Source organism: Petaurus breviceps, unplaced genomic scaffold (genome assembly GCF_028583685.1).
Source record: "Petaurus breviceps papuanus isolate PSGF00001 unplaced genomic scaffold, PetGlider_PUasm1.0 47, whole genome shotgun sequence".
Lineage (NCBI taxonomy): Eukaryota > Metazoa > Chordata > Mammalia > Diprotodontia > Petauridae > Petaurus > Petaurus breviceps.
Window position 1 is genome coordinate 12,004,553 of NW_027186349.1, and position 25,670 is coordinate 12,030,222.

General features: G+C 36.6%; 1 protein-coding gene and 1 long non-coding RNA gene across 8 annotated transcripts in view; one reads left to right on the plus strand and one right to left on the minus strand.

Annotated features, from left to right (window-relative positions):
- The window catches only part of TRIO (trio Rho guanine nucleotide exchange factor), a 534,181-nt gene that overhangs the window by 42,935 nt on the left and 465,576 nt on the right, over positions 1-25,670 (minus strand). For 5 of the 7 annotated variants that reach the window (XM_069101424.1, XM_069101423.1, XM_069101425.1 and 2 more), the window contains 3 exons: positions 9,447-9,739; positions 7,518-7,688; positions 4,383-4,478 (listed from right to left, as the gene is read on the minus strand). In XM_069101424.1, coding sequence (XP_068957525.1) covers positions 4,383-4,478; positions 7,518-7,688; positions 9,447-9,739 — 560 coding nt within the window. The other 2 variants (XM_069101428.1, XM_069101429.1) reach the window with 2 other exon arrangements.
- Positions 1-25,670, plus strand: part of LOC138171850 (uncharacterized) — a 75,208-nt gene that overhangs the window by 16,624 nt on the left and 32,914 nt on the right. The gene's annotated exons all lie outside the window — the stretch shown is intronic.

The window sequence follows — 25,670 nt, forward strand, 5'->3', positions numbered from 1 at the left end:
CTGGAGTGGGGACGATATGCTAGCAGGTTATTTCAGTAATCCAGGTAAATGATAATGAATGCCTTACTAGGGTTGTGGTAGTGACAAAATAAAAGAGGAGATAGATGACAAGTTTATGTGGAGGTAGAACAAGATAATACAGTGTCATCAACAGGTACTATGGCTACACAGCATTTACTTTTGCCATTCTGTCTGTGGTATGCAGTCATATGGTTTATCTCTTGGATATGGAGGCGGGAGGGACAGCTAGGTGGCACAGTGGACAGACCACTGGCCCTGGAGTCAGGAGGACCTAAGTTCAAATAAATCCAGCCTCAGATACTTAGTAGCTGTGTGAACCTGGGTAAGTCACTTAACCCTGATTGCCTTCCCCTCCAAAAAAAAAAAAAAAGAATAAGGAGGTTGGGGACACCACAAATGTAACAGCATTTGGAGTCAGCTAAGTGGCACAGTGGATGGAATGCTGGACTTGGAGTAAGGAAGACCTGAGTTCAAACTGGGCCTTAGATACTTACTAGCTGTGTAACTCTGGGCAAGTCATGTAACCTCTCTGTGTGTTGAGTTTTCTTATCTATAAAATGCAGATTATAAGAGCACCTGCCTTCCAGGGTTGATGTGAAGATCAAATAAGATAACACTTGTAAAGCACAAAGCAAATTCATATGATGCTGACGATGACAATGATGATAAAATGGGTGTTACATTACCACTATGTATACATAATATGTTCTATTATATAATTACATATCATATAATGTAATATATTACATTATACATGGAACTTAAGAGTCAGAAAAAGTGATCTGGGATTCTGGCCTTGTCATTTACTAGCTTTTTGACTGGGCAAATTATTTAATCTCCCTGTATTTCAGTTTCCTTTTCTGTAAAATGAAGAGGCTGGGCTGGAATCTAATATCCTTTCCATCTCTAACATTCTGTGAAATTGCAATAAACCAACAGTTTCCTGGGACAAACTGACACATAGAATGAATCTTGGCTTGCTACATTTGGATTTTTAGTTTCCTTCAATGTTGGCTATTTGGCAAATGAACCACACCCCAATGATATCATCGGCAGCATTTCATAGGATATATTCATTCAGTCTACATAATCAGAAAGATATGGCCACACTGGAAATGACCTCCTAGGAGATCAGCCAGAAGAAAATGAACAAAAGTGATTTGGGATATGTGTTGAGAAGCCCACCACAAGGGAATACACACAGCTATGATTCAGACTCATAGGATACTGGCATATCCTGTGAACGTTACAATGAGTCACCTGTCACTGGAAGTTTTTATTTATAAAAACCTGCCACAGGGAGGGGAGGCAGTGGGCCTGTTGTTTGGAATTAAGTCACATTTGGTTCACGTTTCTTTTATTAAGAGGTCAGAATACAAATGACTATCTATGGGAAGAAAGAGAAAGAGAGTATAGTCTCAGATAAAGTTAATGCTCATTAAATATGAACAATTGTTGCTGTATTGCTTAAAGTTCTTAGAAAACTGAAAGGTGATTGGAAACAAATAAAACAGATAAATTAACTCCACTGTTGTATTTAAACTAAAAGTGAAGGAAATGACTTTGTTAGGATCACATGATTTTCCAAATTGAGATCTTGAAAATAATTTAGTCCAATCCCCTGATTTTAAGTGGAAAGTAAGGTTGTCAGCAAGCTATTATCTTCTTAAAACTGGCTCTAGAGCACTTTAAAAAGGAGGCACCAATATAGTGAAATTTCAGGCCTATCAGAATCAGAAAGAGGTCCACATTAAAGAAAATTTTAAAAAGAGATGCAATTTTTGACACGCATAGATTTCCTTAAATGAATAGATGAAGATGATTCTAATGATCATATAACTGATTATAAACGACTATTCTAAAATGTTTAAGGGGTTCTGAAATCACTTCAAATCATACTTTTTTTTTTTAAAGCAACTGGGGTTAAGTAACTTGCTCAAGGTTACATGGCCAGTTATTTCTGGGTGTGGTGCTGAGTATCTGAGCCTGGATTTGATCCCCAGGTCATCCCGATACTGAAACTGGTGCTCTTACTCGCTGAGCCACCTGGCCGCCCCTCAAATCATACTTTCATCTATACTGCAACATAAAAATTTAAGAGATAGTGTAAAAAAGAGATATTTTGGAGAAAAGGGAACTAAATCAATAAAACCAACTATGAGTATGGATACTGGAAATTAATCATCAGTCTTCATGTCCCATTTTCAGTGTTTTAGCAAGAGGACCTTGACAGGAGATCTTGGAAATCATTCTTTCCCTCTTTGGAAAAAAAAAAAAAGATTCCACCAGAGCTGATTCACCTCTGAAAGGGGCCTACGTTTATTAACTGTTGTCCTAGAAAATTTTGCCAATTACTTTGTTAGTGTTCTTTCCTTTCGCAAGTTTTCATAGAATCTCTTTGATTCTTCCCTTGCCCACGTCACTCCCTATCCTTGTGGTTATACTTCTCTGTATACAGACTGGGTCTGATAAGTAGAGGACAAGTCCCTTGAAGGAAGGGATCATTTTGTTTGCCTTTGTAATCCTAAGCATGGTGACTTGCACAAAGCAGATGTTTAAGGAAAGTAGAATGCATATGTTTAAGTGGACATTTAAGGGAAGTTTACTGAACTGACTTCACTAGTCTAGCAAGGGCTCATGGTACAGTGAATTCTGCTCTTGCTATACCTGGTATTTACACTGACCTTGATTTGGTAGAACATAAACAATGCTTTCAGTTTTTAAAGTACTGGAACTTAGGTACACCATTGCCGAGTCTAAGTATGTACTACTAATATTTCCTATCTCAAAGGTTTTTTTGAACTAGATGTCCCTGAGGCAAGTCAAATTCAACATGTTCAAAACAGAACTTATATTCCGCCCCCATCCCAGCCCACCCCCTCCATATCCTTCTCTTCCAACTTCCTTATATGTAAGGCATCTTCATCCTTCCGTTGACCTAGGTTCACAACTTCAGAGACATCCTTGAACTTTTACTCTTCCCTCCTATCACACATATCTAATCAGTTTCTACCTCCACAGCATTTCTTGTATCAGTCTCCTTTTCTCCACTTATCTGGAAACCACTTTAGCTCAGACCCTCATCACTTCTGCCCTGGACTCCTGCCTCCCAAGTGGTCTTTCTGTCTCAAGTCTCTCCCAGGCTCCTAATTCATCCTTTACACAGATGCCAAAGCAGTATTTCCTAAGTACAGATCTGATCACATTCCTTTCCTCTGGAAGTTTCAGTGGCTCCCAATTACACATAGGATAAAATACTCATTTCTTTGTTTGGCATTTTAGAACTTTAACAATCTTGCTGCAGCCTACCTTTGAGGTGTACTACACGTTACTCTCCATCACACGTTCTACAGTCCATCAAAATACGACTTGTTGCTACTCTTCTCTTAGATCACATTTCATCTATCCCCATGTCTTTGCAATCAGAGTCTGTCTACCACATATAGAATGAATTTTTTTCTGACCTCTGCTTAGAATTCCTAGTATCCTTCAAAGCTAGCACAAATGATATCTTCTACATGAGGCCCTTGCTGATTCCCAGAATTGCTTGTGAGTCCCTCCCTGAAATTACCCTTCAACTTACTTTGAATATATTTTTTCTATGTTTAGACATGCACATTGCTTCCCTTGATTGAATGTAAACTCCTTCAGGACAAGGATTATTTAATTTTTGTGTCTGTAATCTCAGCGTTTAACATAGTTGCGGACACATAATAATAATAACTAACATTTATACATTACTATGTGTCAGGTGCTTTACAATTATTATTTCATTTGATCCCCACAAAAACCCTGGGAGGAAAGTGTTAATGTTATCCCCATTTTACAGATGAGAAAACTAGAGCCAACAGAGGTTAAATGACTTGCCCAGAGTCTCACAGTTAGTAAGTGTCTGAGGCTGGATTTGACCTCAGGTCTTATTTAATCTAGGCCTAGTGCTCTGTCCACTGTGCCATCTGGCTGCACACAGCAGGTGTCTAGTAAATGCATGTTAATAGACTGATGGATAGAAAAGCTAAAGAAATACTAAGATTATTAACTGATTTTTAGGTTAACTGAGAAAGGAAAGGCTTTAAGAACTGAATTGAGAAATATCTGTAACAAACGACGAAGGCATAAAACTATCTGGGGGTTTAGGGGATGGCACACAGTTCCTGAGCAATCATAGGCTACAGAGCAGCATCTCTTCAAATTGTTATGGGACTGCTCCAATAGTAGTCATTCTTAGAACTAAAACATGGTAGCATCTTATGGATACATTTCCTGGTAAAGAAATGTGGCAGATAGGAAGTAATCTATATTTGGACTTACGCCCCCACAATAAGACCCTGCCCCTCTGGGGCTCCCCTACCCAGGCTTACCATTTTACTTTTCACAAGCTCTTCAATGGCACTGACAAGCTCTGCTGCGCTGGGTGTTTCGGAGCTGGTAGGACGGACCAATAACCGGGATGATGTCTGTGGAAAAATGCAAGGGGGGAAAAAGGGAAGGGGAAGGAGGAAACGCTTCCAGTTTAGTCACTCAACACATAATAATTCCTTCTGTAAACGTCTCTTTTTTTTAAAGTAATTCCAGACAGAAAATCCACGAGTTTTATTCTTGTTTTATTTATTTAAAATCATCCTTTCCAATTTACAATATTCAGACATGAAATATTAAATGAATCCTGATCTGGGATACATGTGGAAAGCAGACCATGTCTGTTTTAAATGGACAGTCTAAACTCTTAATGTTTTTCAAACAGGTGATTGGGCATGGGAATAGTCTTAATTTAATTGTTCCAAATGATTCCTGCATAACATATAAGAGGAAAAATGTACAATGCCTGATAAGTTAATATAATAGAGACTTAAAAACATTCTAAAGAGCAAGTCCTTGAATAACCAGAAAATGAAAAAATGACCACAAAGGGCATTAACTGCAATTCTTTAAAATAAATAGATAAATACAAGGAAGAAAAGGAGCTGGGGCACACTGACCAGACTGGGAAGAGAGGGGGGAACAAGCTCACCATTTTCTGTGCCATCCATTTTCCCCAGTGATTATTGCAGAGTACAGAAGATCTCTGGCCTCACAAGCTATAAATAAGATGCCAATTTATGGCTAGAACTGAGGGTAAAAGGAGTTGACAGCAAAGGAGTCTGGGTAAGGGGCCATTAAGTTCAGTTTCAGTAATTAGCAAACATGGTGAGTTTGCAGATTACTTGTATCATTAAATAACTGGAAACTAGAAAAGGGTATGTAATATGAACCTCACTTCATATTAAGGACAGCACAGATGCATGCAACAGAGGTTAGGCTGTCCCAACAACATGTTCCTGGACAAAATGGACACATACGAATTTGTACATTTACAATGATGCTCTAAAATATAGAAATCAAAACATGCGCTTTGGATGACAAAAGCTGGTTCATTCTAATGAAAGAGGAATATGGAATGAAGGAAAGGAAAATATTTCAAATGGAAAGGTAAGGAAATTGAGCCAAAGCAGACACAGAACACAAATCAACATAGTGCTGCAGTGAGTTTACAAAAAAAGAGAAAACAGAATAAAACAAAAAATTAGTCACATGGTAATATACTAGCTGTCTAGAAACATCGCTATACTTTTATTTAAAAAAATAAGGTTCTATCAAGTTCACTCAATGAAATACAATAATCAATAAATGATTCTACCAAAAAGAAGAATAATGATGTTTTAAATGGAGAAAAAAAATGATTGTATTAGGTATATAAGAAAACACTGCCTGATAACTATTGTTGTTTAGAAAACCCCAGAAATTTAAATAAGTTTTTTTCTCCTTTTAAAATAGAAGTTACCTATAACATTAATGAAGACAGTTACTTAGCTTGGAGGTAGACAGAGAGACAACATGGGCCCAATTTCATCTTTAGTTATATTATGTGTAAATGGCTACATGTTGTCTTGCCTCAGTTTCTCCCCCTTCCTTTTCACCCAACACACAGATCTGTGTGTGTGCCTGCACACACTCAAGACATGCACACAAATGTCAAAGGAATCAAACCCAAACTAAATTCTTTAACTTACAAGGTGTTTTTTTTTTCCTAAGATGTGTAGCTCCCCTAACTTGAACTAGATTTAAAAAGAGGAGGGAGGAAGAGAATTCCAAAAGACACGTGGCTAAAAAAAGTTTGAATTTGGATTGGATTGGCTCAATTTGGCCTTGGCAATTATTCCCTGGAGACGTAATTGTCAGTGACTGGATTGTGATTGGTCTTAGTTCAGCAAACATGCAGGAAACTGATCTAGGCACAGTGCAGCAAAAGATGTGGCAATCCAGCAACTGACTACTTCAGTGATGATGGCAATCATTGGGGGGAAAAGGATAGAAAAGAAAGGAGGAAAAAAAAACACAACTGTTGAAAACATCTGCTTGACTCAGAAATGCTAGTTACTGCCACCACCCCTTCCCCCCCGCAACCCATTGGGGGGAAAAAATCACCAGTGGTGACTTCATACTGCAGTTTTTAACACTTGAAGATTTTAAGTAGTACAATGGGGAATCAAGTGGGAGAGGACATCCAAATTGTATTTATCAAGTTTCCATTTTGATATACTTAGTTTTATATAATATATATAATTTATATAACACTTAGTTTTAGGGCTTTGTAACTGGGTTGTACTAAAGTATTTGAAAAATACTCCTATTTGGATATATGCCCCCTGAATTCACTCAAGGTAAAGGTTAGGAGTTTTAGGTACATTTCTGTACTCTTAAGAGTCATCTCTCAAAATGAACATTTTGGAGTGGTATGTTGGTTCTACAAACTAATGACTTGGCATGTGGAAAAAAACAATTAAACAAATAACAGCACAGTTTCGTTTTGGAAATATAAAGCTATACACATAGCATTACCCAAGTCTCAGAGAGAATACAATCAAAATGGGAAAAAAAAAATATTTCCTGGGTTGAATTATCTGCTGTTTATGCAAGTTTCACATAAAACTTTACTTTATTTTGTTAGACTGTATTTATCACTTTGAATAAATGAACTAACATTAGTAAATCAAAAACCTATTAAGGTCCTTAAGTTGTCCACATTGTAAAAGCCTAGATCCCTAAGCAGAGAACTGGCAGGATCATAAGGGAAGGGTCATTTGGCACTTGTATATATATGGGAAGAGAATCAAATTAGTTTAATTATGAGGCAAGCATCTGAACCTTGAGAAGTGGAGAACCTGTTTGAACCTATAAAGGCCAGCATTAATACTGCATATGTCGCTTCCTGTTTCAAATGCAGACTTTTTATAAATATTCAATGTCTATTTCTCTGATAGGAAAAATAGCCTATGCAATGTCTGGAGTAGCTTCACTTTGCATGGATTTCTTTCATGCAACTACCACGGTCTTTTGTTTGTCTGAGTGATTTTACAAAGGCCCTATATACAATCCCTTTGCAAAGGAAGTCTGACCCCTGCTCAGATGTGTGGTCCTAACCTGACTCCCAGGGCAGCACCCTTGCATCCTTTTACCTTATCGTCCTGGGAGTCTGGCTGAAGGAGGCTGTGCTGCTGGATTGCCATTGGTGGTGGAAGGGGAACTGAATCCGCACCTTCTTCCCCCTCTTCCTCTCCACAACTCTGCATTCCTGATGAGGAAGACTTGGAGAGTGTGCCACTGCTTAGCCCCTCATTCCGACCTCTCTGCAAGAAAATGGAAAAAAACTTCATGACCCTCTGGGTCATTGCTGTCACAATCAGTTAATCCTGGATGAATGCCTAAAGGTCTTGTGGGAAAAGTAGAATAAGGCAGAAACTCAGAGACAAGAAATCTAGAAGAAAGAGAGCGACTTGGCCTTGACGGTAACTTTTCGTCAGCTTCCTTCAATCTAGACATTCAGTATCTTGTTCACCATCTTAGAAAAGGGAAGAAGCAATCAAGTGGTCTCTAGCTCTCTATCTTTTCTAGGTACACTTAGTTTGGTCGTATCAGTCAATTCCTCAAAATTCTTCTGCTCCTTCCTGCAAATAATATATTCCCTTAAAAAATCTATTAAGCAAAATCATTTGGTTGTAATTGATACTCAAATGGTCTCTTTTGAAGGGAATCACACTATTATTAGTTGGGTACTTAATACCACAAATAAGAAAGTCCAAGAATCAACCTTGCTAGGCTAAAATTTCATGAAAATAATGGTACTGACTAGAAAGGGAAAAAAAAAAAACCACAGTCAAAAAACACAGTCAAGATTACATATTGAGAATATAAATTGTGTATCACAATCTTTATCAACTGTCTTAAATTTAGCAAAATTAGGATTTCAGAGGCTACTAAGCAGACATAATTGGTAAGTGAATTTGTAACCTATATGTATTTAAAGAAACATAAGCATGATATAATTACACACAGGGGAAAAAATCTACAGCAGAAAGTACATATGTACAAAAGAAATATTAAATGATACAACCCTTATATCCTTTCCTCTTCATTAAAGCTTATGAGGGATCTGGGAAACCACATATAATAATTATTATCCTTTTGTCCATGGCAAGAAGATTTCCCAAGGCAGGGAGGATTGATGCCACCAATGCTGAGGATAGCAGGGCTGGATTAAATAGGTATTAACTGTTCTTTCCTGTGGAGTTTCCTGGTTTTCAGGAGAAAGGGAAATGAGAAATCTCCTGACTTACTCAAGGATGTTTATTTCTCATGAATGGGAATGATGTAGTGTTTGCTACTGGGCTAGCATAGAAAACTGATTTGATACTTCTCTCCACAGGCTGGCATATAAGTTGAAGAAAAAAAAAACAGGAAGAAGAAAACATTTCATGCATCCTTCCTATTAAGACCAAAAAGAAAAAAAACAAAAACAAAAACCCAAAGCAAACAAAACCCAATGCTTTCTTTGAAAAATTTTGCCAGTATGTGGTAGTGCTATGTGGAATAAAGAAACATGATAAACCCTGATGGAAGGCCAAACTTTCTGCAAGATTGAGTAGCAACTTATAGCCCTGTCTGAGTGCTAAATATGGGGTGGGCCTGGGACAATGGCCTGAAATACACCAACATTTAGTATTGCTACTAAGGTAGACATGGTGGTTATTGAGCATATTAGAACAAGCTACTTAGCCTTTTTTATTATTAGGAAAAACCGTGTAAATGGTTGTGAATATGTTGAAATGGCAGCAATTACTCTGATGCGGACTTCCCTCTGTGTTCACACAACACTAACGTAGCCACTAGCCCACCTATCTAAGCAGAAAACCAGTAGGAACATAAGGGAAAGATGATTTAGGTACTATTATGTAAAGGCAAAGAGAATCAAATTAATTTAAACATGAGGCAAATATTTATACTTGCAACTTTAAATAAAAATCTAAGAACAAAAGGCCTATTAGTTTTCTTAATGTTTCCTTGGATAAACCTGAGATCTGCTTTGTATCTCAAAGGAGGATACTAACCTCTTCTATCGTCTCATCCTGCGGAGTGGCGGCACTGTCGTCCGAATCTTTCTGAGAGCCAGCATCTGCACTCTTACGGACTTCTCTGCTCTTCTTATGCTTATGGGCAAGCTTTTTCACATGCCCATCGGCCTTCCCACTGCTAAGACGTCTCACTGGGCTGGTAAGCCACTTTCTCAGGGTATTACCTGGACGCTTGGGACCTGGAGAACTCTGTGCTCCAATCATATGAGGCTGCAGTGATGTTACTGAAGCAGGAGGACTGGCATCATTACTTGAGACAGAGAGAGAGTCTGAAAGGGCAAGAAAAGAAGTTGAAGTTTTAATGGAATGTCTAGAAGATCATGGTGCAACAAAGTATGGTCTTAGAAAAAGAAGTTCAGATCAAATACTATTTGAGAAGAAAACATTAAGGGCAAACAAGATGTTACTTTAACACAATTAAAAAAATAACATTCTTAGGAACTTGTCTTTTTCTTAACTTAAAAGTATGATTAACAAAGAATAGGTACTCAACTGATAATGAACGATAGTCACTGGGATAGCACAGCTCATTTATGTATATACTGGGTCTGCCCATTTTCTTTGCAAACATATAATAACAAAAAGAAAAAAAAGTTCTGGAAAGCATAAAATGCTTTCACAAACAACAAGAAGGTATGCAGCCTAGTCTGACCTGGTTGCCGACTGACTCACTATCAGTATGGTACACATATCTTCAATAGTGTTCTTAGGAGTGGGGCTTGATTTACATCTATTAGATTCAGTTTCCTTCATGACCAACAGAATTTAAAAGGTTACTAACTATTAAGTATGTAGCCAGTGTCTATGAAACAAAGGGAAACTAAATGACTCGGCTTTATTAATCAACCCTATGTTCTGATGAAGTTAACTAGTACAATACCTCAAGAAGAACACAATGAAGTTCAACACATACAACACAGCATCACAGCTGTATAGGACAACTCTCATTTTATACATAAAGGCTCAGGGAAGTTAAATGACTTGTGTAAAGTTGCACATGTAGTGTCAAATGTGGGAAGTGAACCCAAGTCTTCAAGTCCAGAGATAGCGCGCTTTCCTCTGTACCATACTGGTTTTGTTTTCATTCACGTCAGAGTTTATAGAAATTGAGAAAAAAGTCTTCTGAAACCAGTATCTCAGCAATGAAAAATACTCTTCTCAAGAATGCCACCACTCTTCAAAAACAAGAAGAAAACAACCACAAAACAAAACAAACCCTCAAATCGAAAAACTTGTGAAAGCAAGAAATCCTTAGGTATTTTACCCTTGCTACCAGAAAAGTGTTATCACAGCAAAAATTCTCATCAGATCTCACAAGCTAATTATGGCCTGTTATGATCAGTCCATAGCCAAATGATTTTTCAACTCCCCAAATTAAGCTGACATACCTCAAAGTTGCTAGTGGTTCTACATGATTACTTTATAATTTGAAAATAAGGAGCTCAAAATGGCTCTTTCCCTAATTCATGGCTCAAGGTTTTAGCCACAGTTCAAACAGAGTAAAATATTTTGTTTTGTTGGTCTGGGGCAGTGAAGAAGAATAAAATCATCATCTATATTTCCTCTTTAATCTATTCTAAATCTTAAAAAAAAAGTAGATATAAAGGTCTTTGAAAGTAGTCCTTTACACCAATACTTGGATTAGATGTATTTACCTCTGCTGAACTAGAGGCCTTTATGTTCTTCAATGAAAAAGCAAGAGAGTTAATCCCTCCCCAATCTAGTGATTACATGTACATAGAACCAACAGCACTTTCCCACCAACATTCCAGACACTGGGACTAGACAATGGTTCTTCTTTTTTGCGCAACCTATGAAGTGTCAGGTAGTGAAGTATTCATCAGCAAAGGGTATAATTTTCTATAAACAGATGATGTATTTTAAGGATGATCACCATTAAGCTTAAAACTTAGATTTTTCCCAGGCTCCATTAATAGTTCATGTAGCGCTGATACTTGGGGTTTTCTGTGTTAGTAATGTTTCTATGAATATAAATATCTGAAATTCAGAGATTTCAAGACACAAGCCATGTTTAGTCAAGCTGCAACTCCTTTTCACCATTAAACAGAAAGAAAGCAGAACTTACAAAATATTCCAACATCTACAGATTTGTTTTGTCAAATGTGATGTCAATTAAAATGGCAGTGGTGTGTATGTAGAGTATTTCAGTGATCCAAATACCAGACTGAACATTCATTAAGTAATTCACTCAAATTAGATGACTAGGTAAAAAGCACTGATGTAGGCACTGGCGGGATAGTGATGGTTAAATGAAACATAGTTCCTATGTTCAAGGAGTTTACAAGCTAGTAGCAAAGATAAACACAGAAACAATCATATCAGAGCATGAAAAATGTCATATTAAAAGTCAAATGTTAGGTATATTCAGAGGAAGGAAGTATCCCATCTTGTTGTTTTTTTATTTTTTAATTAAGAAGAAAGTCAAGGAAAGCTTCATGAAGGAGATGGCAATTGAGCTGGGTCTGAAAGGAACTGGGGACTAAATAAACAGTTAGCTGAAAATAAAGTAAACCACTTATGCATCAATGTGGTTGGCTTACAACTTATGTCAAAAGTACTGTTATTCATGCATTCATTCCAGAATTTACTTAATCACCTGAATTCTATGTTACTTGATATTTCAACAAACATTTATTAAGCATCTACTAAGCATAAGGAAGAGTTGTGGTAGGTGCTATTGCTAGGACAAAAAATAAAACCGTCTTTTCCTTGAGGAGCTTACATTCTACTGGGAAGTGGAAAGAGGAAACAATATACACATAAGTAAATGAAAATTTTATTTAGAAATAGAGAGTAATTGGGGCAGCTAGGTGGCACAGTGAATACAGCACTGGCCTTGGAGTCAGGAGGACCCGAGTTCAAATCGGGTCTCAGACATGTAATACTAGCTGTGTGACCTTGAGCAAGTCACTTAACCCCAGTTGCCCTTCCTTCCCTCTTCCAAAAAGACCAAAAAAAAAAAAAAAGAAAAGAAACAGAGTAATTTCAAGAGGTAGGGAACACCAACAGTTGGGAATGAGGGAAAATCAGGAAAGGTTTTGTGTGGCACCTAAGCTGTGCTTTTAAGGAAGGTAAATGACACCATGAAATGAGAGAGAAGTGTGTTCCATATTCAGAGTACAGACTATGCAAATCATGGAGGGAGATTTAAAGACTGGATAAAAGGGTAGTAAGAGGAAATGAATGGAAAGTTATCAGATTTTGTAAAACTTTTAATGTTGGGCTAAGGATTTTCATATATTATTGTAGGGGCAATAAAGAACCACTGAAGATTTGTGAGTACAGAAGTTAAGTCATTTATATCATGATATGTCATATAATGATATGAAATACATAGAGCCTACTACACACCAGGTACTGAGCTAAGTGCTCTGCAATTATGATGTCATTTGATCCTCACAACAATCCGGTGAGGTAAGAGTTGTTATTATCTCTCAATTATAAATAATAATATATGTAATATATTAATAATACATAATGTTATATACATAAATAAATGGAGGATAATAATAGCTCTTACCTCACAGGAATGTTGTTAGGTTCAAATGAAATAATAAATGCAAAACACTTTGAAAACCGTAAAATGCTATATATTAGATATTACTATATCAAGAGAGATAACATTTGTAAAGCATTTAGAACAGTACCTTATACACAGGAGGCACTTAATAAATGCTTGTTCACTCTCCTTCCTTCACGCTCTGTTGACATACTTAAAGGAACCTTGGATTACTTCCATTCCATGAAGAGGTATTGGTACAGGGCCATAATGGAAGCCAGGCCAATTGTCTAATTAAATGACTAATTAATTATTGAAAAGTTAACTGTAATTTTATGATAAATATTTACTTAGTTTATAAAACATTAACAATAGTAATCAGTATCTCCAATTAAGTTTGAAATCAATGGCAAATGTAAATTTTCAAAGTGCCATTGATGAATTTCATGTTTCTTTGTGGTCAGAGCAGGGCAAATATGTCAAAGAACTCTATAGAACTTCAATGGAAGAGATAAAGTTGACTCCATATGACCCCAATGGCAACACGGACATAAAACCATTTTCACCAGCCAGACCTTGCAGTTGGAGAAAAGATAGTGAAATTCTTTGGAACAAAGAGTGAATTGTAGGTCTGCTTCTTTGTAAGGACCCATAATTATCTTACCCTAATTCCAAATGTGTTTATATCATTCTGCAGTCAATTTGGATGTAGATGTAATATGGAATGAAGGACAAGAAAAATTCTCACAGCAGTCTTTAGTCTGGCCTTGTTAGGGAAGGGTGCTGATAAGGCTTATTTCAAGTGGCGCAGTAACTAAAAGAAATTGTACACATTCCTTCTCAATTGTGTAGTCTTTTGTTCTCTGCACTTTAGAAGGTATTTTCATGAGACATTTCCTCCTCATCTGGCAGGTCAAGTATAGTAAACATATTCATGGCCTTCAGCGTTCCACCACATTACTAGAAATGGCACTGTTCTGTTCAAGGTCAGTGGTTCACTAGAACTGCAGACCGAACATATGTGATCGTAGAGCACTGCAATGCTAAATGAAAAGTTTTTTTTGTTTTGGTTCCTATATGGCTCTTTAAAAAACTAAACTGCATAACTGGATACACTATATTAGTTTACTTTATTGGTATACTCATGGTTAAGAAAAGCTAACAGCAATGGGTAATTACTAAATTGGTATGAGAGATTAAGAGTTGAAATTATTCTCTAGGGTTTTTTTTTGTCTTCTTAAGAAAAATTCATTGTTAGGCCCCCCCCCCCCCCAAAAAAAAAGGAAGTAAACATCTCTTCTCCCAGCTCTCAATTCAACATGCCATAGTTTGGCACTTGACTACCACAAGATAGTGCTATTGCCTTTGGCTATTCAGTCACTTAGTCACATCTGACTTTTCTTTACCCCATGGACCATAACATGCCAATTCTGTCTGTGTGGTTTTCTTGGCAAAGATACTATAGTGGTTTACTATTTTCTCCTCCAGTGGATCAAGGCAAAAAGAGGTTAATTGACTTGCCCAGGGTCACACAGTTAATAAAAGCCTGAGGTCAAATTTGAACTCAGGTCTTCCTAGGACTTTGGGGCTGATATAACAAAAATGCTTACAAACTAGAAAACAAGGTACCAGTTAAAATGTTTTCAGATTTGTACCAATTAAAATATTTCCATCTAGTATGGAAACTTTTTTTTACTTAATATGAAATAAAGAAAACTCAAGATTAAATATGAGACAAGTTTACATCCCCCTGACGCCTTCACCCCTCCTTAAATCATGCTAAGTGTGGTTCTTGTAAAATGGCACTCCTCTGAGGGAAGTAGGAATTGGGGAGTATGGTTTAATAGACTGGGCATAAAACATGGATTTTATTCTTGATTCTTTAGAGAGTTGTGTGAGCTTATTTATATTATACAGGCTAAGTTCATTAAGAATGCTCACACAAGATCTGACACTAGTTAGATGATCACAATTACAGATATTAACTAAATTTTCATCCTTTCCATTTTAAATGCATACAGCTTCTGCATGCTGATTTCCCCTGAGCATGTGTGTGTATTTAAGGTGTAGCAAAAAAAATAAACTATGAATATTACATTCTATTGACTTCAGAAACAGAAAAGAGGAAAGGCACAATTTAGACTCACTTCAAAAACTGGCAGAATTTCCTGACAAGCAGGATGCTTGAGTTTGAGTCATTATTGATTCACCTCCCCTAAATCATCATTCTGACTAATAATCTGAGGTTATGTCCCATATGAATGGCAAAATAAATCTCAGAATTCCACCTCCGTTTCTAAAAAGAAATTATCCAGATGTGTACATGAGAAAGTAATTTTATTCCAAACTGATAATCTATTTGAAGTCTCAAGAGTTTCAATTAAAATCCACATTATCTTTGCATGAAGTAAAGCCAAAGAAACCATTTTAGAGTTCATAGGGAAACCATTCTAGGATACTACCATAAAAAGAAAGAAAAAGAGGAAAAGAATGAGGAAAAAGGACAAGCAGCAGGGATCCCTGCCCTTCAGCCCTGAAGGATAAGGTTTCATAGAATGTACACAAAAACTCTGAAGCTGTTGGAGGAAGGGAGACTTTTTTCTATTCCCAGCCCCTACTTCCCAAGTCTTAGACATCTGTGATTAATAACAAAGATTTTTTTTTTAATTAAAAAAAATAAATTTACCATATCCTGCTAGTTGATGGCTAGGAAAGCTTTTAGCTTCACTTTAACCCTATCACAAGAGTTTTCAACTTAAAGGTGTTTAAGGTTATAAAGCATGAAATGAGAAAAAAAAAGTTAAATGAATACAATAAATTAATAGCAACACCATTTTAGTTTTCATTAACAGTGTCCTGGATATAATCTAGTCCCTAAAGTTGAGAGCAATTTAACCACATTTTTTTCTATTTGTCTTTGCAACAATGAAACATATGCTTCAATACATGGGAAAGGTCAGCAGAAAAGGCAAGGGCAGGAATAGCCACATACAATCAAGGTTCACTCTAGGGAATGGCTGGTGTAAGTGTCCATATCTACCTTATAAATAAGCATGTAATAACAAGGATCATTCATAAAATGTCAGCCAAATTCAAACATGTGGGAGTAATACAAATAGCAATGTCATCTCAGATTATGGAACACCACCACACAGATGCATGCATTAAAAACTGGGGGATTTTCCTAATAAATATCTGTCTCAAGTTCCAATTCTAACCTTGGCATTCTTTCCTGAGATGTCTCTGTATCCTAGGTTCTAGCTAGTCAGATTTAAAGAAAAATATTCTCAATGCAAAGTCTTGCTGATTGCTCTATTCACTTCAAATAGGAGAAGCAATACATAGAGCCCAATTCAATTCAATTCAGTGTAATTTGATGTTTACCATGTACAAGACACAGACCTGTAATGTAAAATCCTAGTTGTTAAATACTAAAAGGAGTTTATTTGCAAAAATAGCTCTTTGTTAAAGGATTTTAACTGTTATAATGTCAGAAAAATATATTTCCATAATATCAAACTTATAAAACAGTTATTTTGTCATACAGGTAGGCCCTAATTTGTGCAAATAATGAATGGTCACATTATTAGAGTGGTCGCATTATTAGAATTCTCATTGCACAGTTTCATTAGTCTAGAACCAATTTTCCTATTTTACATAATTAGAGCTTTTAACTGCATGAATTTGAATATATATGACCCTGTCAAGGGATTCATTATTCACACTAGACAGACCTAGGCTAGTGGATGGGTGTTAGGGTTCAGAACCAGAATAGCTAAATAAGAATATATTTGCCAGCAGTTCAGATAATTGGAAAGATAGTCTTTAAATTATGATGTCCCTTGATGGAGAGTAGCCCATTCCACTTTTGGATAGTTTTAGAAAAATGTTACTAAATAAAATCTACATTTGTCTCTGCAATTTTTACTCATTGCTTAATGATTCTGACTTCTGAGGCAAAGTAAAAAAATAAAAGAAAGAAAAACAAAGTTTAATCCTTCTTCCATGTCCTTCAAATATCTGAAGATAATTATCAGGCTCCTCATGGAATTATAATGTGGCAGCTTGAACTGAAAGCAATACTGCACATATATATATAGTCTGATCAGTTCAGGGTTCAAAGGGATCATCAGTTACTCAGTCCTCAACACTATGACTTTATTCATGCAGTATGAGATTGCATGACTGGCTATCATATCACACTGCTGATTCATACTGAAAAATCCACGAAAATCTCTATATCTTTCAAAGATAGAATCTCTTATACATGTGAAATTGATTTTTTAAACCCAAATTAAGACTTAAAAATTAGTCACTTAAATTTCATCTCTGCTCAATGATCTAGTCCATCAAGATATTTTTCAGTCCACTTGCTAGTTATTCTTTCCAGTTTTTTGTCATCTTGAAATATGATAATGCCTCTGTCCAAATCACTAACAAAAATAAGAAATTGTCATGTATATCAAGAACCTGGACTGGGTAATGGCTGAGTAAATTGCAGTATATGAATGTAATGGGATACTACTACACTGTAAGAGATAGATATTTAAAAAATTAGGAAATCATGGGAAGATTTATATGATCAGATCAATTCAAGCTTGGAAGACTCTACCACAGGTAGGGCATAAATAGCTGTATGAACATTTGGAATGGTTATGTCCCTAAATTGCGCATCTTATATTTCTTTTGAGTTATTGCAATTCTGCTTTGCTCATACAGCACCTTCTTTGATGTGGACATGCAATGCTGGACAGCATTGTGCCAGCATCTCCCATGTCTTACAATTGATACCAAAGTTCTTCAGAGAGACCTTAAGAATGTCCTTGTATTGATTCTTTTGCCCTCCCTATGAGTGTCTGCCTTGTGTGAGATATATAAATATAACAGTAAAAGGCAGGTGAATCATGACATAATTTTAATAAACATTTTTGGTCCTGGAGAAACATGATGAAATATACTTTACTTCTCTCAATAGGAAGACTACAGGTATGGAATGAGCCATAATTGTCACTCTGTTGGCCAATTTTGCTTAACTGTTTTTCCATGTTACAAAGGAGGATTCAAGGTGGTTGTGGTCTGTTTCAGAAATTGATTGTAATAAATGGTATCAATAAAACTTTAAAAATAAACAACATACAATCTAATTACATATATACATACACATACACACACCTATATAATATAGGTAAACTGTATGAATAGCATTCCTCTGACCTGCTTCTAATTTTCCAAAACATCTATTAAAGAAATCTAATTTGGAAAGTAAGTTCTCAGTATATTTATATCATTCTCTTTAGATGACTCCCCTTTTCCTTCTCACCAAAACAGTTTTTCTTTGTATCTTCAAAATTTTGTTCTCAAGAATTTTCCATTGTTCTTGGATAGGCTCAATTCCATTACAGAATTATAGTTCCTGGGTTTATTTCATTTTTTCTGGGAACCATCTGAAATCTGCTCTTCCATAATTTAAGATTCTTGTTAACTTCTTAATACACCATGCTGTCTATCTTGTTTCTTTTCAATAAAAGTCATATTCCAGTCATGGGTCCCATCCCAAGAATTCTCAATGATACTTTTCTTGTTAGGTCATATTAGTTCAACTTGTTTGTTACTCATAGTGCATGTTTGAGTAAAGACTTCTGGGATCATGGAGTTTATTACTGACTAGTTTTTCTTTCTTTCTTTTTTTTTTTTTTGGTCTGTGATTTCTGTGGATTTGGGCACACCTCTAGTGAAATCCTTTCTTGATAACAGTTGCACTCCATGGTGTCTATTTTGTTGTACAGGTATAGAGAATTTCCCCCTCTTCCTTCCCTTTTCAGGATAATTTCTTTTTAATTAGATTTGTAAGACTACAATGTACCAAACATATTGTTATCATTTCTTGTTAGGTGTACTCTATCCTTGGTCAGGAGTCAGTCATTTTTTTATTTTAAGCTGTGGTCCAGAAAGCTAACACTATCTTTTTAATCTGCTGCTTACTTCCAATTATCTAAAAATGACTACCTTTCTAGAAAATACTGCCTCAAAATTTTGGCTTATTGGAGAATTAAATATGCCTTTCTTCGACCTGAAAGTTTACTTCAGGCCCTGAGTACTTCTCACAATGAAAATACTCTCTGCCTCTGCAGTATTCCCTCTGATTACCTAGTTCCTCAATTTCCATGTTAAGGAGGATGCCCAGGCCAACCATGAATTCATTCTACTCTGTAACTGCACTCCTGACTCACCTCTGCAGGATTTTCTCTCTCACATATATCCATTCCCAGAACTCTCCACTTTTTAGTTCCCTTTTAAGTGCCATCTTACCCCATTACAATTTATATTAGAATGTGAACTCCTGAAGGGCAGGGTCTGTCTTTCTGCTTACATCTGTGTTCCTAGAGCTTAGCACTTAGTAAATGCTTAACAGATCTTTGCTGACCTTGTTCTACCTTGATCTACCAACTCTATGTACCTAAAAAAACAGGATTTTTTCTTTTCAGCATTATATTAATATAAAAGCTCAGAGATGTTAAATATGCCATTGGGATGTATGTGGCCCACAATACTCCAGAGTGCTCCCAAAATCTAATTAAAATATAGTTGCTATCCAATGTTAATGTGTTGATGTATTAATAAAAAAAGAAATATACAGATATGTGTGGTTTTCCAAGTCAACATGCAGTCTGCAGAGATCCTTATGGTTTTGCAGCACCACCTGTATTTGAATTTGACAACACTGCTTTAGATTATTTTTCAAACATTTAGGTATTACTAGTTTGATGCAGAGGTATGGACTAAATGGTGTATCTTGAAGGTCCTTAAAGCCTCAGCCTTTGTAAAACTTCCCCTACTTCCTGCTCAATGTTCCTGTGATTAGATACGCTTTTGGTTTAAAACATGGTCTCCAGAGTATGTCTATTAAAATATATCCTCTTCTCCATGATAACATGTTAGTACCAATTAGTTTTCTGCTTGGTTGGCACATAATAGATGGCAGGTCCCTGAGAAGAGGGCACACATATTTTTGATGTTAGGAAGGGGTAAGGGACCACAGCAAGTTATACGATGGCACCTGGGCACTTGTCAGGGTAAGACAAAAGCAGCTGAAAAGGATGATGGCGGGAGTGTCAAAAGCAGAATTCACTACTGCTCAGTGTGGATGACTATGTAATGTGGACTCTTTAAGGTGCTGCTATATATATGACTCTGACAGCAAATGATTAATGACCTTTGACTTTTAAAGTAAATATGACAAGGAAAAAGAGAGGTGCCCCCTTTAAAACTCTGGCTTCAAGTAGAGGGCTAGTACAGAAACATCAGTGTAGATTAGTTCACTCAGTAATTAAGAACACATGGTCACTGGAGCTTGTGAAAGCACACAGGAATGACTAAAACTTGCAATTCTCATTCAGAGTCCTCCTAAGCACCTGAATTCACAAAGGATTCTGACTGTTCATAGACAATCCATCTCTGGTTGACATGTGAATATACAGTATATAAGTCATCCCACTCATATCACCAACAACTCCAGCAAGCAAGATCACAACACTTGTCTCTTGGGGAGGCCTCAAATAGAAAACAGAAGTTTTCCAGACTTTTCCCACAACCTAGGCAGGTCTCATTACCAAAAGAATTCCTCCACTATGCCATATTTAACCACTTAATACTCTGAATAATAGAAGCCCAAGATTTATAATGTGCATTTTTAATAAAACCACCCTTCTTCCTTGCTACTATGGGCTCTTCTCAATGCTACTTTGTCCTCAGCATGATTTCTAAGGACAGAAAATATTGGCAAAGACATCTCTGCAAAATGTGACCATGTGAACAAAATGAAAGAGGTTTTTTTGTTGTTGTTTTGTTTTTACTGCAGTACTTTTCCAGGACTTCTTTTGGATTGCATCACAATATGGAAAGAGGTATAATGTAACAGGATGGGTAGTTGGGAATTTGTCTTAGTTCAGATTTCTTTCCTTTCTACACTGGTTTTCATTTCTTTCAAGTATAGAAAGAACTAAAACATGAAAGCCTATTCTTACTGATGAACAGAATGTGTTGTTCTGGATTTTCAAAATTCATGTAATAAAGCTCCAGAAAGATGAGTTGAAAATATCAAGTATATTTTGATAGTAAAAAATTGATGTCTTCTCTTAGATTCTACATTTAATATTAGATTTTTTTGGGAAGGCAATTGCAGTTAAGTGACTTGCCCAAGGTCACAAGGCTAGTTTTTGTGTTAAGTGTCTGAGGCTGGATTTGAAGTCAGGTCCTTCTGACTCCAGGGCTGGTGCTCTATTCACTGTGCCACCTAGCTGCCACTTCTACATTTAAAATTAGAATAATTATCTTACTAGAATTTTTTGTAGAATTAGATTTTAAAATGATAAAAACTTGAAAGAATATTAAAAAAAGTCATAAGAAATGATGATTTTTTAAATGAGAATGTAGGGGTGGTGAGAGGTAAGAAGTAAAGATATAGTTATGAGGGTGGAGAATAGAATCATAGCATATTACAACTGTAAGGGCCTTAAAATTTCATCTTTTCCTACCAAGAAAGAAAGTCTTTCTGTAATATTCATGAAGGATGGTCATCTAGGCCAGTGAAGTCAAACTCAAAAAGAAACTTGCAGGCAGCATACTGATTTAGAAAATCACAATTAATATTACCTGTGTTGCATTGTATTTTTATTTATTTTGCTGATTCCCAACTACATTTTACTCTGATATAGGTCCTCCTGGGGAGTTTTGAGGCCTCTAGTTGGACACATCTGATCTAAGCTCTGTGAGAATTCTTCTAGTGATAGGTCAGCTAACTCTATAGTTAGCTTCACACTTGCCCCATATTTAATTACTAGATGGAGCCTCCAAAGTGTCTCAGGCTTAGAATAAGGGATGGAGTAGACTCAGGAAGCCCAAAGCTATTCCAGAAGGCACCAACTCAATCTCACGTATCCCCAATCTGATGAAGAAAAGGTTCTTCTTGGGTGCTCTATACTGGTTCTGAAGATAGTTTAAGTATCTAGTGTTTTCTCTAAGAATGCATGAGGATTCCCAAAAGATATAAAATGCCATCTGTTTCTTCGGGAGCCTTCTGGATTGGCCCTAATGTTTTTGGAGACTGAAAATTCACCTAACAGTTTGAGTATGATCATTCCTTCTATTCGTGAACAACTACATACAGAGGTGGTTATGCATTTTTGGATGGAAGTTAGAAGTAAATAGAATTACTCTGTATAAAATGCAGTATGATATTTTTTTCTACATGACTGAAGATTTCATTTTGAGAAAAAAAAATAAAAGCCTTGAGCATGTTTCCCTGGGATGAAATTATAATGTTTACTCTAGAGGTTTATTTTCATGGGAGAGAAATCTTTGAGTTTGTAAATAGAATTAGAGTGAAGTGAAGAGTGGGTGAAGAGCTGGCTGGCAATTATAAATCATAACTCTTTGGTTTAAGAAAACATAAGAACAAAGATTATGTCTGAATGATTAATTGTGAATAGCAGATCAAAGAATTAGAGCTGGGAGGGACTTCGGGTCACTAGTTTAAGCTCCTCATTTTACAGATGAGAAAACTGAGGCCCAAAGAGAAGTGACTTGCCTAAGTTCAATAGGTAGAGAGGGGCAGATAAAGGATCAGAACCAGGTCCTTTGATGCCAAAACCTGTGGTCTTTCTATCCCCTCTGCCTCCTATTAAAACATGTGGGAAAGTCAGGCATTTTAGGGAGAAGGTATTTCTATCTGAAGCCTATCTGTACATGGGATGAGGTTATACACACTTTGATGTTCCCATCTCTTGACCTCCAGTGTCACATCTCCAGCTGCCTGTTGGACAACATCTTTGACTGGATGTCTCATAGGTGTCTTAAACTCAACATTTTCAAACGGAACTCAATTATCTTCCTTCCCTAAATCCTTCCTTATTAATACTGAGGTTATCACCATCCTCTCAGAAGTACAGGTTCCCAGTACAGAAGTCACTGTACTCACCTCCTCTTTCTCACTCCCTCTATCCAATCTGTTGCAAAGTCTTTTCGTTTCTACTTTCCTAACATATCCTAACACTGCCACACCATCCTTGCGCAGGCCCATCTCATGTCTGTGTCATTGCAAACAACCTTCTGATTGGTCTCCCTGTCTCAAGTCTCTTCTCACTCTAGTTTATCTTCCACTCAGCTATCAAATTGATCTTCCCAAAGCACAGATCACCCATTTATTCAATAAAATCAAGGATCAAATTATGAAAGCCTCTGGCTTTTGAAGGCATTCTTAACATGGCCTTTTCTTACCCTTCTGGTCTTCATATACCTTGGCCTCCCCAATGTGTAGTCTGGGATCCAGTGACACTCGTCTCCTTGCTCCTTCTCACACACAACACAGACTCTCTCCCTACTCCAGGTATTTTCAGTGGCTGTCCTCCATGCCTGGAACTCTTTCCCTCTTTGATTTCACCCTCCTGGCTTCCTTATCCTTCTTGCAGCACCAGACAAAATTCCACCTTCTACCAGAAGTTTTTGTAATTCACCTGAATGTTAGTGCCTTCCTTCTTTTGAGCATTTTCTATGTTGTTTCTCCCATTAGAGTATGAGCTCCTTGACAGCAGACACTGTCTTTTATCTTTCTTTGTATCCTCGATACATAGCACAGTACCTGGAACCAGGCTGGCATTTAATAAATGCTTGTTAACTTCACTTTTACTTCATACAAGATCATAAAACCATACAATCTCCAAGTTGGAAGGCACTGAATAACATTGATTCCACTCAATACTAAACAGAATCTCTTCTATGACATAACTGCCAAGAGATTTTTCAGTCATTGCCTGAAGACTTCTAGTGATGCAGGATTCACTACCTCCATCAGGTCATCCATTTTACTTTTAGGTAGCTCTAATGGTTCAATTTTTTTTTCAAGTCTAAATATGCCTTTTTGTAACTTTTGCCCATTGCTCTTAGTGCCCTTTGGGTTTAGGTCCAATCAATCTTCCATATGACACTCAAATATTTGGGCTGTTATAATATACTCCCCAAGTCTTCTCTTCTTCAGGCTAAATAAAAATCCCTGGTGCCTTTAACTGATACACGTACAGAATAATCTTGAGGAATTTTGTCATTAGGGTCTCCATTCAGCTTATTAATGCCCTTTCTAAAATGTGGCAGTCATAATGGGAATGCAACACTCTCGATATGGTCTAGCCAGAATGGAATAATGGGATGATGTGACTACTGCCTCTCTATCCTGGACACCACGCCTTGGCAATGCAGTCTAGCACTGACTGCGTTACCATTCTTTGTTGCCATATTACACTGTTGATTCCTAGTGAGCTTGTAGTTTCCTAAAAACTCCAACTCTCACTCAGGAGGACTTCTATCTAGCTACATCTCCTCTATCTTGTACTTGTAAAAATTAACCCAAGAATGAAAATTTACATTTATTTTTACTAAATTTCATGTAATAGAGCAGAGTGGATAAAAAACTAACCTCAATGCCAGAAATACCTGGGTCCATCATCATCATCCTAAGAATAATAGCTACTATTTATAAAGTGCTTTACACATATTATCTCACTTGATTCTCATAACCTAGTAAAACAGGTGCTATTATTACTACCATTTTACTGATGAGGAAAATGAGGCAGGCAGAGGATAAGTGACTTGCCGGGAGTCAAAGAACTAATAGGTATCTGAGGTGGGATTTGAACTTAGCTCTTGTTGACTCCAAATACAGTGCTCAACTCATTTTGTGACCTATCTGCCTAATACTGGCAGACCCTGGGCAAGTCACCTAACCCTCTTAAGAGCTCTAGGCAGCTCTCTTGATTTATGAGTCACATGCGAAGGTATTGTTAGTGGGAGTTTCTTAAAGCAATGAAATCACCAGTGCAGTTCTTATCTCCAATTTCTTTTTATTAGGCTCTTCACATCAAGATCAGATTTCTTTGGATCTTGACTTACCCATTTTACTACTTATTCCCAGCTATGTGCTAACTTTCATTTTGATATGCCATGCTATTTTTTTTCCTTGTGGTTTTCTCCTTTTGTTCTGCTTCTTCCTTTACAATATGATTAAGGTGGAAATGTTTAATATGATTGTACATTCTATCAAACATTTAAAGAACAATTGATTCCAATACTCTACAAATTATTTGGGAAAATTAGTGAAGGAGTTCTACCAAATTCTTTTTATGACACAAATATGGTACTGATACCTAAATCAGGAAGAGATAAAACAGAGAAAGAAAATTATAGACCAATCTCCCTCATGAATATAGATGCAAAAATTCTAAATAAAATACTAGCCAAAAGACTACAGCAACTTATCTCAAGAATAATACACTTTGATCAGGTAGGATTTATTCCAGGAATGCAAGGATGGTTTAATATTAGGAAAACCATCAGTATAATTGAGCATATCAACAATAAAACTAGCAGAAACCACATGATCATCTCAATAGATGCAGAAAAGGCTTTTGACAAAATACAACATCCATTCTATTAAAAACATTAGAAAGTATAGGAATAAATGGAGCCTTCCTTAAAATAATAGGTAGCATCTATTTAAAGCCATCAGCAAGTATTATATGCAATGGGGAGAAGCTGGAAGCATTTCCCATAAGATCAGGGGTGAAACAAGGGTGTCCACTATCACCCCTCTTATTCAATCTGGTACTAGAAATGTTAGCAGTAGCTATTAG